The sequence below is a fragment of the Trichosurus vulpecula genome, chromosome 8, assembly GCF_011100635.1.
Source record: "Trichosurus vulpecula isolate mTriVul1 chromosome 8, mTriVul1.pri, whole genome shotgun sequence".
NCBI lineage: Eukaryota > Metazoa > Chordata > Mammalia > Diprotodontia > Phalangeridae > Trichosurus > Trichosurus vulpecula.
Genome location: NC_050580.1, coordinates 26067287 through 26080300, shown reverse-complemented (window position 1 = coordinate 26080300; position 13014 = coordinate 26067287). Strand labels below are relative to the sequence as shown.

Below are 13014 nucleotides of genomic sequence, written 5' to 3'. Positions count from 1 at the left end.
AGAATCCATCAAGGGAGTAGTCGGGCAATAAACGTTGATTAAATGCCTGTTATGTATCAGGCTTGGAAAGGATTGGAACCAGGCTGATGAGGGCTTTAAGAGGCTGATAGAATGGTTTGTGATTCTAGAGGCAATAGGGAGCTTTTTGAGCTTGGAGGCAACATGGTCTTACCTATGCTTTACAAAGATCACTTTGGCCACTGTGAGGAAGAGAGACTGTGGATCTGTTAGATCAAGGAGGAGGATATTGCAGTAGTCCAGGTGACAAGTGATGAAAGCCTGTGATGGGGGCAAGTGAGACATGGGAGCAGAGAAAGAAGTAGATGTGGGAGTTTATAGATAGTAGGACTGGAAGGGTGGAATGGGGGGGTGGGGTGGCCAGTGAGGAGTCAAGGATAATCTTGAGTCTGGGAACCTACCTGGGAGGTGTCCTAGACAGAAATAAAGGAGTCAGGGGAGAGGAGTCTGTTTGGGGGGGAAAGATCGTTTCTGTTATTAACAGAAAGAGGGAAGTGGGAACAAAAATCAGATGTGTTACTTTAAAATTAATTTTTTCCAGTAACTAAAAGTTTTAAGGTTTCACCTCAGGGTTCATGGTTGTTTGTAGTCTTGTCATCACTGATCCCTAAAGTGGCTTTGGGAAGGCAGTGTCTCTAACGCTTTCTATGCAGCTGAGTCGTGAGCTAGATAGAATGCAGGGCTTCGAATCAGGAAGAGCTGCTTTGGAAAACTTAACTATGTGACCCTGGACAAGTCTCTTAATCTTTCTCAATCTCAGTTTCCTTACTGGTAAAATGGAGCTAATAAAGCACTTACCTCACCGGGTTGCTGTGTGGATCCAATGAGATTCGACCTGCAAAAGCACTTTGTAGACCACTAAGAGCCACTTTATTAGTCATGTCTTCTACCATTGGAACCTAGACCCTGACTGCAAATCTTGGAAACTTTAGCAGCTTTTAAGTCCACGTTGAGTTTTAAGTTGTTTTTAAATTTTGAATTTTTTATGCCAACGTTAAAGTTTACTTACTCTAAAGTACTTAAAAGTTTTTTTTTTCCTTTGTATTTTTAAGAGGGATGTTTAAGAAGTGGAACTAATTCCGACCTCCCCCCCTTGACGTGAATCCTGGATTGTGCGATAATCGATACTTTGCACTATGTATGCTATGGGAGGGGTTCTCTGTCCTTTCGATACTTTATTTCCTATATTTGTAAAGCAGGAAAACTTTGAGACTTATAGTTTCGTCACCTTTTCCATTCCGCTTTCCTACGACTTGGGAGAAGTCAGTTGGGTCCCGGGTATCCTCGAAGACCCGGCCGGTTGGCGGCGTCCCGTGCGCCCCTTCCCGGGGGTGTCCGGCTGCCCCGCCGCTCTCGTACGTGCACGTGCGGGGTACAGGGTGGGAGGGCCAAGGGGGCCAGTCGGGCCCGCCTTTGTCTGCGCGCCCAGGCCCAGCCCCGTGAGTCACGGCGCTCCTGCCCCGGGACTCGTGCTGGAAGTGACTCCCTCCGCACCTGTGACGCCTTATTAGTTACAGTTTGCCGAGCGCCGCCCCTTCCCTCGCCTCGCCCCCGCCTCCTGCCCTCGCGTCCCGTCCGCTGCCTCTGCCGCTTCCCCGGGCTTCCCTCGGCGTGCCGGAACCGGAGTCCGAGCCGGAGCCGGAGTCGAACCTAGCCCGCGCCCGGCCCGGAGCCGGCGGATGGCCACCCTCCGTGTCCCCCCGACCCTCCTTATGTAAGCAGCCCCGGCCGAGGCGCCCGCCTGACCTGCCGGAGGATGCGGCCCCCGCCGCTGCCGCCGCCGCCGCCCGGGCGGACCACAAAGGGCGAGTGAGCCCGCCCCGGCCCGTGGACTTGTCCTTACTTGGACCCCCAGCGGGCGAGACGGGGGGGCCCTCGGGGCCGCTGAGTTCTCCACCCCCCCCCCCAAGCGCCAGGTAACGCCCCTCCCCCCGCGACTTCTCCGGGGCAAAGGGCGGGCGGGCGGGCTGCTGTCCCGGGCCGGCCCTGGCTCCTCCTTTGTCCGGGCTTCCTGCTCGGCCGGGGGCCAGAGCCGCGGTCTGACGGCCAGCGGGGCTCGTGGGGGCGAGCGAGCCCCGGGGGCCAGGCGCCGGGCGCCGTGCCGGGACTCAGGGGCTCCGCGCTTGCCTTTGTCTGTTCGGACCCCCCGGCCTCGGTCTTTGAACTCTGGGGGCGTCGTTGGGGACCCTGGAGACCCCCGAGGGTCCTGGCCAACTTCGGGCATTTCCGGTTACACTTTAAATGGCCAGCCTGGTCCCGGGCGTGGGGACAGCCGAGGGAGTTGGCCAGGGCTCCGGGGAGGGCTCGTCGGTTCTGCTTTTCCTCATGTGAATGGAATGTGGTGCAGCGCGGAGCCCCAGACAGGATGCGGCGGGGCGCAGCGCCCTTCCTCTCGGGGCAACCCCTCGGGCGTGCACCCCTGGGCTGAGGCGGGGTGGGGGGTGCCCTCGGCCACATGACGGTCAGTCCGGGGTGACAGTGGTCCGATGGCGCTCCGGGCTTTCCCTCTGAGGCTCTGCAAGTTCCGCGCTCCGAGTACAGTCCCCAGTTATGCATGAGTCTTAGTTCCTTTACGTGTTCGTGCACTCAGTTCTATGAAATATTTACTACAAGTTCATCATGAAAGTCTAAGGAGCTCACGTGTTTCTATCGAGATGGATACGTACTTACTGGTTTTCAAGTTAGGGCTGTGGGAGCTGTTTTGTGAAACACACAGTTTTACACTTCAGTAGTAAAGGAACAGTGGTGGCACTGTTGGTTACCATTCATTAAAAGCAAAATGCATTTCATTTCTGTTGTTGATTATTGTGCATATTGCTTGCACTTTAGCGTTTCAAGAGAATAGGAAGCACTAGTCATGAATATTTAGAATTTCTAGTTTTAAAATGTTGAAATGGTTATTCAACAAGAACTCTAATGTTAGCAAGCACTTTATACCTGTTTATTTCACACAATTTCAAAACTGCAAGTCATGACCACTTCATTTTTTATGACATATTTGTAAAAGATAGGATGCTTGTTCATTTTCTTCATGACTGAAGCATCTGACAAGTAAAATTGTCCATTAATAGAACTGGCATAAATTCTAGGAATCCTAATTTAGTTTCCAATAGTTTCCAATTATTAGAACATAATTTGTGTGCAGAGGTGCAGCTCTTTTTTACTAATCTCCATAAACGACAGTAATTTAAATTTTGTTGATAACCATGATTATTGCTTGTTGAACGTTATCCGTGGAACTCTTTGACCTAGGTTGGAAGAGAGAAGAGTGTTGTGAGAGGTCATGTGTTGCTGAAGAATGTGTTTTTCAAATTAGAAAAAAGACTAGGTCTCATAGGAAATGCAAACCACCTGTATTCCTTAAGCAACTAGAAAGAAGAGCACTCAGGCTTAGGAGAAATAAACTAGGGAAGTTTGCTCCGGTTTCCCCACCCCACCATTCAGTTTCTATTCATTTAGATCATAAAGTAATTTGTGAACATTTATGTTTATGTTTGACCAATAATGTTCTTTTTAAGAACAAATACAGCTTTGATTAAGTTTAAAGATTAAAGATTTCTCAGCAGGAGTATTCCTGTATTTGTTACCACAAATTAAACAACTTGACCTAAAAAACTGCCAGTATATGGAGAGGCAAGAAAGTCTTTCCTAAGGGACAGAACAATTTCTGTGATACCACCTACCTTCATGTTTGATAATGCCGGTCATGTGCATAGAGAAGATGCTGCTGTCCTTACCTCACTTAAGAGTATAAAAGGAGATTTTCGTTTGGCATGAGTAGGACTTGAGCCAGTGCCTGGCCCACAGTAGGTGTTTGTTCCCTCTTTTTTATTGAGTAAAACAAGAGCATTCAACTGATAGGTTAGTGAGGTCTGGACTCCAAATGGAGATGTATCCACCTAAATAAGCTGGTGTGAATGATGTTGCATGACTGGTTCTGGAGATCTCTTTTTTGGAGTTATCCAAGAACTAACAATATGGCAAGATACTTTTTCAGTAATCATTTGTATTTCATAAAAGAGAAGATCATTTAATCTTATGATGCTGAATTTTTTTGTCGGTCAGCATAAGCTTGTTAAACTTGCATTTTCTTTGTATTAAAGTTTTTTGGATAGTATGACAGAGTTTATGTATGATATCAAATGAGAATGTCCCCCAGTATTTGGTCCACCTTTGAGGGGTTATGTAAATGCCAGCTCTTATCATTCTGAGAGCAACTGAAGGTTTCAAAAAGGATTTTTAAATTGTTAGAAATTAACTCCTTCAGCGCTAGTCAGAATTAAGAGTGTAACGTATCATTTTGAAACCAGTTCTCCCCAATATCACTTTTGTGTTTAGGTCAAAGTTACTTCTTTGCCCCAGATTTTTCTGTCAAAAAACCAGGAAAAAAAACTGCCAGAGAATCTGGGAAAGCACAAACAGCTTTGTACCTGGAAGGATGTCTCACTTAGGACCTACATGATAGAAGTGTTTCATTGCATCATTTGTTCCCGGAATAAGGGTCTTGTAACCCAAAAGATTTCTCCATAAGACTTAAATTAATTAGAAATTGTGTGTGCATCTCCTTTCCGCTTTACTGTTTTCTCAACTTTGGTTTTACAGTAAAGGAACTGTGTGAGAGTAGTGGAATAACATTTCCATTTTCAGAGAGTTTTATTGGGGAAAAAAGACAGTAGTTTGCAGCTTCAGTTTCAAATTCATCAATCCTGAACTGAGCTGGATACTTCCCATCTGCCTTTTTATATACTTATATTCATGCTCAAACAAAAAGAATTCAAATCTGCCACAAGATGTTACTCACAAGTCCTTGCTTTATCCCAGGAAACAAACAGTCCTCCTTGGCAAAAAATAAACTTGAGTTTTACTTTTTGTAAGGGATAGTGGAGAAAAGGAAATACAATGCACTGGATGTTGAGTGTTCTTTTTTTTTTTTTTTTCCACCTTCCCTTTTTTCTCCCTTTCCTCTCCACCTCCCCACTGTTTATGGATGCATCTGGAATTCACTTTGTGCCTGGGTGGGGGTGGGAAGTTAAAAGCCTTCTGCATCCTGTTCCTTGGAGAGCCTTTGGGTGATTATTGGTGTAAATAAGCCAGAAATGTTTGTAAAACATTGGTTTAAGTTGTATTCTCCAAAATAATATGCTGATGCTCTGGAGGTTACAGTGATAATGAAGTTATCAAATTATACTGCTTACCATTTTGATTATAAAATTGAGGTAATCTGTTCTGTTAACATGTATTATTCCATTCTCTCCCCCTCCTCCCTCCCCCCACCCCCCAGGTATTCAAACTCTTGCTGGAAAAAGCTCTACTGCTGCTGTAGAACAAGCAGATTTTGTGACTGAAGATAGCGCCTTTCAGCCCTATCAGGTAAGGAGTCAAGGTGACTTTTTAGAAAATAATAGACTTTAGTATCTCAGCATATGAGAAGGTTGACTCTCTCTTTGTGGGTTAAGTTTATGGTCAGTCAGTTCTTGGAAAATGACAGATTGGTTATCATGTAGGTTGTGATTGTCTCTTACCTTGGATTTTGAAGAATTTGGAGGGGTTGCTAAATGTCACACATCAAATAGTACACAATTAAGTAGGATCATTTCATATACATGCTGCGTATTTTAAAACAGAAGCTTTTATTTAAAAATTATCTTTGAATAACTTTAAAAAAAACTGCTTTTGCCTCTGACTTCATATTTGCATTTAGGCAGCACTTCCCATATTGTAGCTTTCTAATCTGTAATATTTTATTAGAAAAGTATTTTGTAAGCTTTAGTATTTGTTTAAGGCACCTGGAAATAACCCATATACAAAACTGTGAGTAATGGGTTGTTTTGTTTTTTTAGTTCTCAGAAAGATACAGAAAAATCTACATTTTGTATTAATGGTTTTAAAAAATAGTCCTGAATAAACCTTATTAACTATCTTAATATACTTGTTAGTCCTTCTGCAAGTGTATTTTCAATTACATTATCAAATGATGTTGATTTCCTTCACTTAAAAAACTTCAAAATTAAAATATTACATGGTATTTTCATTGTAAGTAAATATAGGAAGAGGAATTATTTCCCGAAAATGCCCTTTTTTATTAGGAAAAAAACTGGGGTGTCAACATTCCTACTTACCACATAATTGTTTTCAAAATGTGAACATAGGACCGTTTATGATTAAATGCATGGTACTAGGACTTCAGTTACTGAACAGTGCTTTTGTTATTTACAAAGCCATAATATCTTGGGAATTAGATTAGTGTGATGCTTCTGCTGTTTGTTGTTACTTCATTCTCTCCAAATAAATGAACGGTTCCCTCAGTACACATGTTATTTCCTATTTTGAAGTCTACACTAAGTTATGTTTTTTTCCTACTGCATCATCTTGGTGATTTCCATAAAAAGGCCAGTTTTCTTTTGTTCTTTGGATGCTATTGACATATAGCCATAAATCCATACAAAGGCCAGGGACAGTGTTGAATTTGTGGGGGAGAGACCTTTCAGCTGTCACTATTTTACCTTAAACAGTTCTTGGCAAATGTTTCTTTTCCAATAGAGAAATAGTTTCTTTAAGTTGGAGGGTTCTCATCTTGAGGTTGATTTGGGGAAGTGAAATAAGTAAAGAAAATGATCTGAAAATAAGTTCTTGCCAGGTGGTCTGGTGGCCCTGCCTTTCATTTATTACTTGAGATACTGATTTAAAGAAAGCATTAGTATCTCTCCTTTTTTTTTCCATTTTCAAAGTTAGGTTTGCCTTCTGCCCTTGATGAGTTATTTTTATTTTTTGGTCTCTCTTTTTTCTCAAAAGCACAAGAGCCAAAGTCTCTTTTCATGATGTTGGCAGTCTGAGTATTTGTCTGTTTTATAAATCATTTCAACCACCCTGCCAACGTACATACGTCAGTGTCAGCCTCTGGACTTCCATGAGAGGAGGACTGTGACTCACTTAATCCTTTAACCATTCTTTATTTCTCTTGCGATAGGAATTGACATTCCTTAAATGAGCTAGACTATTAGTACTTAAATCCTTTGGTCCTCTGTTCATGTATTACAGTTTGGGAACTTAGGAGGTGTTTAGAGGTAATAGAAACCGCGGTGCCCCTTTGTACTCAACTTCCATTTATAATTAACAGCATTTCTGTTCTTATGTTTAGGTTTCGTTTGTTTTTTTTAAATCAGATTAAAACTTGAGAGTCTATTCTATTAATTATAGCAGACATTTATATATCACTTACTGGTTTATAGAATGTTTTAAACACTATCATTCAATCCATTATTAAATAGTCCTTTGGTGTAGGTCGGTAACTGTATTTTGGAGGTGAGTGTGTTAAGAAATAGCCAAAAGTAATGCCTTAAAAATGCCTTCTGAGTCTCTCTAATCATAGCAATACTTACTTAGACATTTTATACTAAATTTTTATATTTAAAGTACATAGAGAAACACATATCCCAAAATGTAAGAACTTTTTAAAAAACTTTCAAACCTTAAATATTAGTAAATAAGACTGCAGTCAACAAATCATTGATCGATCGGCCAACAGGCAGTTACAGCTGAGATGTTACTTCTTTTCTTAGCTCCCTCCAAATAAGGTGTAAGTTTCTGCTCCGTAAAGGAACGATTTACAGGATGCCAGTAGTGTATAGCTTTCTCCCAGAATATTGTTCTCTAACCACTTGTCTAAACATTACGTTAAATAAATTCTTTGGCATCTTAAACATGCAGCTGTTACTGGCATGGATTTTGGTAAATAGTGTCTTAACATTTCAACCTCAGGGCAGCTTTATGTGGTTAAAGGAAAGTTTGGGCTAACCTAAGAAAGTGCTGATTAAGTAAAAAGTCCCCGTTATTTCTCTGAATTTTAAAGTATTCTGTTAAATTTAATATTCAGAGAAGTCAGTGATCTGGTTGATTCAGGAGTTCCTTCTGGAGATACAGATGGCGACCCATCTATGCCGAAGTGTGCTGGGCCTTTTTCAATTTCTCCTGGTATTATCAAGATACCCCGAGAAGACTGAGGCTGTTTACCTGTCACTGCTCATTCTTTGCTCCAGAACAGCCCCATCTTTTCTTCCTAGCTTACAGTTCCTTGCTGCTGAATGGATATGTGCAGTCTGATCACACAAGCATGTATCTCACCATTGCTCTATGTGTGATACTCATTTTAGCTTCTTAAAAAGCAGCCATATTCATATTGAAATAGTGGTAGAAGGTTACTTTGAGTCAGTGCTAGTTTCCACATTTATAGATTGGTCTGTGTGTACTTACGTGGTATAGTGGATAGAGTGTCAGAAAGGCCTGAGTTCACATATTGCCTGAGACATTTATTAGCACTGTGACCTTGGGCAAGTCATTTAAACTTCTCGGCCTCGGTTTCCTCATCTATAAAATGGGGATGATAGCATCTAATGTACTATATTATGAGGCTCAAATGAGATAATGAATGTAAAGCACTTTGGAAACCTTCGGACATTATGTGCATGCTAGCTCTGGTCTAGTATGGGGGGAGGTCCAAAAAGTCCTGTTATTTTGAAATGACCTTTTATTATCTGGTGATTAGGTTTCACATATGTGGTGAATATTACTAATTGCTTTTCTTTGAACATGATCTTGTTTTATTGTCCAGTAACAAAGAATGACTCTCCTGGTATTACAGATTGCCTTAAGGTCGCCAGTTTGAATCCTGCCCAAATTAGTTCTTAGAGACTTTTCTATGTAATAAATTAGGTAAGGAGAGGGAAAAACTTACCACCAGAGTGGGTATAATTTTCAGGTTTTTTGTGGAGAAGGAAAAGAACTTTTCCTTCTTGAGACCCCGTGGTACTAAAGCATATTAATTAGGTCACTTTGAAATAGCTTGCCACAGTCTGTTTTCTGTGTGCATATAAATTCCTACTTCCTCCTTTTAGTTTTCCTGATTCTGCCTGGCTGTACTAACTGCTCCTTTGAAGTAGAGGGGGAAGGGAAAAGTACTGAAGTAGGAGAGAACTCCTTCCTGTGTTTTTAAACTGTCCAGGGAGGAAGAAGAAAAAAACCATACACCACGGCTGCTTTTTACAAGATATATTACATGTTTTTAAAAAATAATAATTTGAACCTCTTGGTTGTGTTTCTCCTGCTTTAATTAAATGGCATTGAAAGTGTTTGTATTTGAGAAATTTGCTTTATGGGAACGCAGGTTGGAAATGTTACCAGCCGTTTAGACCGTAGTTTTCCAGTTCATTTTATGAAAAGTGATAGCAATAGAATAGAAAGGTGTTTAGAGATCTGTTCTTAAAAAATCACATGGAGCCCTTTTGCTAGGGTTTTCTGACTGGTCGCCAACTGTATACCTGAAGCTTAGAGGTTGGTTGTTAAGTAGAGGAAATGAAGAAATTACTTGTTAACCCGAAAGTTGAAGGCAAATTCATCTGTTAAACTGGGTTGGTTAGGGATCCTCTAGTGATCACAATTTAGAAGCTGTTGGACAAAGACCATTAACAGAACTGTTTGTTGCAAAGTCGACATATTAATTATATGTTTTACTGGGTTTTTCAGACATTCACTGTGATAATTTCTGCTATTTCATTCTTATGTTTCAGTTGTTTGGTGGATTTTATTTCCTAGAATCAGAATTACAGTCTCTAGGAACTGTGTGAATATTTCTACTTTAGGCTAGTGAATCATAATGAGCTGATGCAGATTTAGAGCCAAGGATATATACATTTCTATGGTTCCTACCATTCAAGAGAATAGACCTAGGGTTAATACTAAAGAAAGGGAGAGGGTCCATTTCCTCTGTCTTGATGGTTTTGTAATGTTTTGCTTATTAGCACTGGTCCTGGCAATTCTGTTTTCTGTGCACTTCAAGTAAGATTTCTAGAAAGTTTTAGGGGAAAAAAAAAGCCTGGGCCAAGTTTGAGGCGTCAGAACCCTTGAAATTGCCAGTGTGGATCACACAAATCTTCAAATGTTGTTTCAGAATTTGATCTAAATAATAACATTGTTGTTGAGTTGTTTTGGACTCTTCGTGACTCCATTTTGGATTTCCTTGGCAAAGACATTGGAGGGGTTTGCCATTTTCTTCTCTCAGTCATTTTACAGATGAGGAACTAAGGCAAACAGGGTTAAATGACTTGCCCAGGGTCACACAGTTAGTGTCTGAGGCCAGGTTTGAACTCAGGAAGATGAGTCTTCCTAGCTGCAGCCCTGGTACTCTATCCACAAAAATAAATTGCTATGTTTATATAGTGCTTACTGTGTGGTAGGCACTCATTTGAGCTGCACAACAACCCTACAAGGTGGGAAATCTTAGCTCCATTTTATAGATGAGAAAACTGAGACAAAGTGACTTGGGTCACCCAGGGTCACAAAGCTAGTAAGTGTCTGAGGGCAAATTTGAACTCAGACCTTTCCAACTCTATTTCCCACATTCTTCTCCATTCTGCCACCTAGCTGCCTCCAAAGTAGTTTGACTAGTTTTCAACACAGTCCAACTATGTGCCTAGCTAGGCTACGGAGGTCAAGAGAAATGATAAGCAGATGAATTAATGATAAATTGGAGAGGAAGAGAGTACTGACAATTTCAGGTTGAGGTCAGCAAAGGCTTCCCCTAGGAGGGAGTAAGTACCTAAGCTTTGAAAGAAGCTAAGACTTCTAAGAGATTGAGGTAAGGAAGAGCACTTCATTCTTGCTGTGGCACAGGGGGCAGGGTGTTGGGGGGCCTGTGTCTGTCGAGAGTTAGCCAGCTTGTCTGCACAACTAACTGCAGGGAGTAAGGTGAAATTCTATCTGGAAAGGAAAATCCTAGCTAGGCTATACATTCCTTTAAATAGGAAACTAAAGCATTTGCATTTTGTGCTAGAGGCAATGGGGAGCCATTGAATAGTCAAATATTATTTTGGCAGCTAACATGGAGGATGGATTGGACTGGAGAAAGACTGGTAGCAGGGGGAGCCGTTGACTTCAGAGAGCAGTCTAGGAGAGAGGCGACGAAAGCCCGAAATAGGGAGGCCTGCCCTGGCATGTGAATAGAGGGGATAAGGTTTTAGGAGACTTTTCCTTAGATCCAGAGGCCGTCTAGTCCTGTGCTGTCATTGGACCAGTTGAGTAGCTTGGGCCTAGAGGGTTCCAAGGATTTAGATTTTAGAATTTAGAAGTCATTGACTCCAGGGGTTCTTAAACCTTTTTTGTTTATCCTATGGACCCCTTCTTAGCATGTTTTTTAATTGCATAAAATCTTGTGTGTGTGTATGCATACAAATTTGTGTGTATAATTACAAAGGAAATCAATTATTGTGAAATATGGTTATCAAAACTTTTTCCCCCAGGTTCCCAGTTCCTACATGAAGGCCCCTTATCTTGTCTATACTCCCCACCCCCCCTTTTATAGATGAAGAACTTAGGCCAGAGAAGTTAACTGACTTGCTCACAAGTAGTAGATGACAAAACCAAGATTTGAACCCAGGATCCCCAACTACAGATCTTGGACTATTTCCATTAAACCAAGCTAATTGACTTGCCCAAGTATTGCAAGCATTAAGAGTCAGAAGTGGGATTTGAATTCATGTCTTGGCTCAGAACTAATGCTCCTTCCATAATACCACTCTGTCATGGTGACTGGTTTGGGGGAGGAATGAGTGTGTCAACACGTTCAAGAGAGGTTGAACAGTTTGGGAAGCCTATACAGTTGAGAGATTGGATGTCTGATCTGGTTATAGTGTACTCCATAAAAATGGACAGATTTGGACAGATGAAACTGTCCTGATAGCTCAAGAAATACATGAGGGCAGAATGTGTGGTGGGTGGTGGTGGTGTTCAGTCATGTTCAACTCTTTGCAACCCCATTTGGGGTTTTGTTGGCCGAGATACTGGAATGGTTTGCCATTTCCTTCTCCAGTTCATTTTACAAATGAGACCATTGAGGCAATCGATGTGATGTGACTTGTCTCAGAGTCACACAGCTAGTAAGTGTCTTGAGGCCAGATTTGAACTCAGGAAGATAAGTTGGCCTGACTCCAGGCCCTGTGCTGCATACACTATTGCACAACTTAACTGCCCCAGAGGCTAGCCAAGGAAGAATCACATCCTGAGTAAGGAGCACAGCTGTGACCATGGCAAACAGCAAGGAAAGTCTTCAAGAGGAGTCTTCCTGAATGCAGACACTATGGCATCCCCTAGCTGCCCTATGAATGTGCGTATGGATGTTAGAGCTAGAAGGCACGGTGGAGGTCAGCTAGTCCAATCACCTCATTCTCCAAATGAGGAAAGTGCTGCCCAAGTTCCACAGTCATCAGGTCAGTTCCCTGTTCACTCCACCATGAAGGTGACTTAAAGTGTTCACTGTCTTTTATATATTCAAGCTTTTTGTTTCTCAGACATCTGAAACCCCAGAGAGAGGATTTGGGAAGTGGCCTCATCTGGAAGTTCCCTGTACCAACGAAATCACAGGAATATAGTCCCCATCCCTCTATATCCACATGTGGCTCTGTGTGTAGACAGACACACACACGTCTCTCAGCAAGAATTTACTTAGAGCTTACTGAATACCCGGCACTGTGCCTCAGCAGTATTTGGAAGACATCAGCACAGAGATGAGAAGTAGATATGTGAGCATACATGAGATTACTTAGACAAGGCATAGAAAGAGCCGAAGTCCCAGGACCCAGCATTAGGGGCCACTCACACGAGAAAAGTAGAGCCCCAGAGTCTGGGAAGAGCAGTCAGACAGGAGGAGGAATGAGCAGTGACAGGAAAGCCTGACGTGCAGGGAAGGTAGGTGATGGAAGGTGTCAGTAGATGAAGGGAGGTCAAGGAGGAGGAAGACTGGGGAAAGGCTCTTGTGTTTAGCGCTGGAGCACTTACTGATAACTGGAGAGAACAGAATGCCTCCTCTAAGTCCCTCGGATAGAGTTAGGAGTGAATTCTGGATGTCAGCTTGATTCCCATTCCAGCTCTGTCATTGGCTGCCTCTACAACCTTACACAAATCAATTAGCGTCTGCAACACTGTTTCTTGTCAAATGAGTATATTGGC

At 42.2% G+C, this 13014-nt stretch overlaps 2 protein-coding genes across 5 annotated transcripts in view; one reads left to right on the top strand and one right to left on the bottom strand.

Annotated features, from left to right (window-relative positions):
* LOC118829440 (collagen alpha-1(I) chain-like) overlaps window positions 1-2242 on the bottom strand; it is a 164169-nt gene extending 161927 nt beyond the window's left edge. Inside the window, exons 1-4 of the mRNA XM_036736460.1 lie at window positions 1563-2242; window positions 1269-1473; window positions 420-431; window positions 173-279 (exon numbers count right to left, since the gene is read on the bottom strand). Of these exons, the coding sequence (XP_036592355.1) occupies window positions 173-279; window positions 420-431; window positions 1269-1473; window positions 1563-2242 (1004 nt within the window). The remainder of the gene's footprint in view (window positions 1-172; window positions 280-419; window positions 432-1268; window positions 1474-1562) is intronic.
* Window positions 1-13014, top strand: part of JMJD1C (jumonji domain containing 1C) — a 224926-nt gene that overhangs the window by 119404 nt on the left and 92508 nt on the right. For 3 of the 4 annotated variants that reach the window (XM_036735648.1, XM_036735645.1, XM_036735646.1), the window contains exon 3: window positions 5300-5388. The gene's annotated coding sequence lies outside the window, so the exon portion shown is untranslated. Of the gene's footprint in view, window positions 1-1622; window positions 1935-5299; window positions 5389-13014 lie in introns of those variants that run through there. The other variant, XM_036735647.1, reaches the window with a different exon arrangement.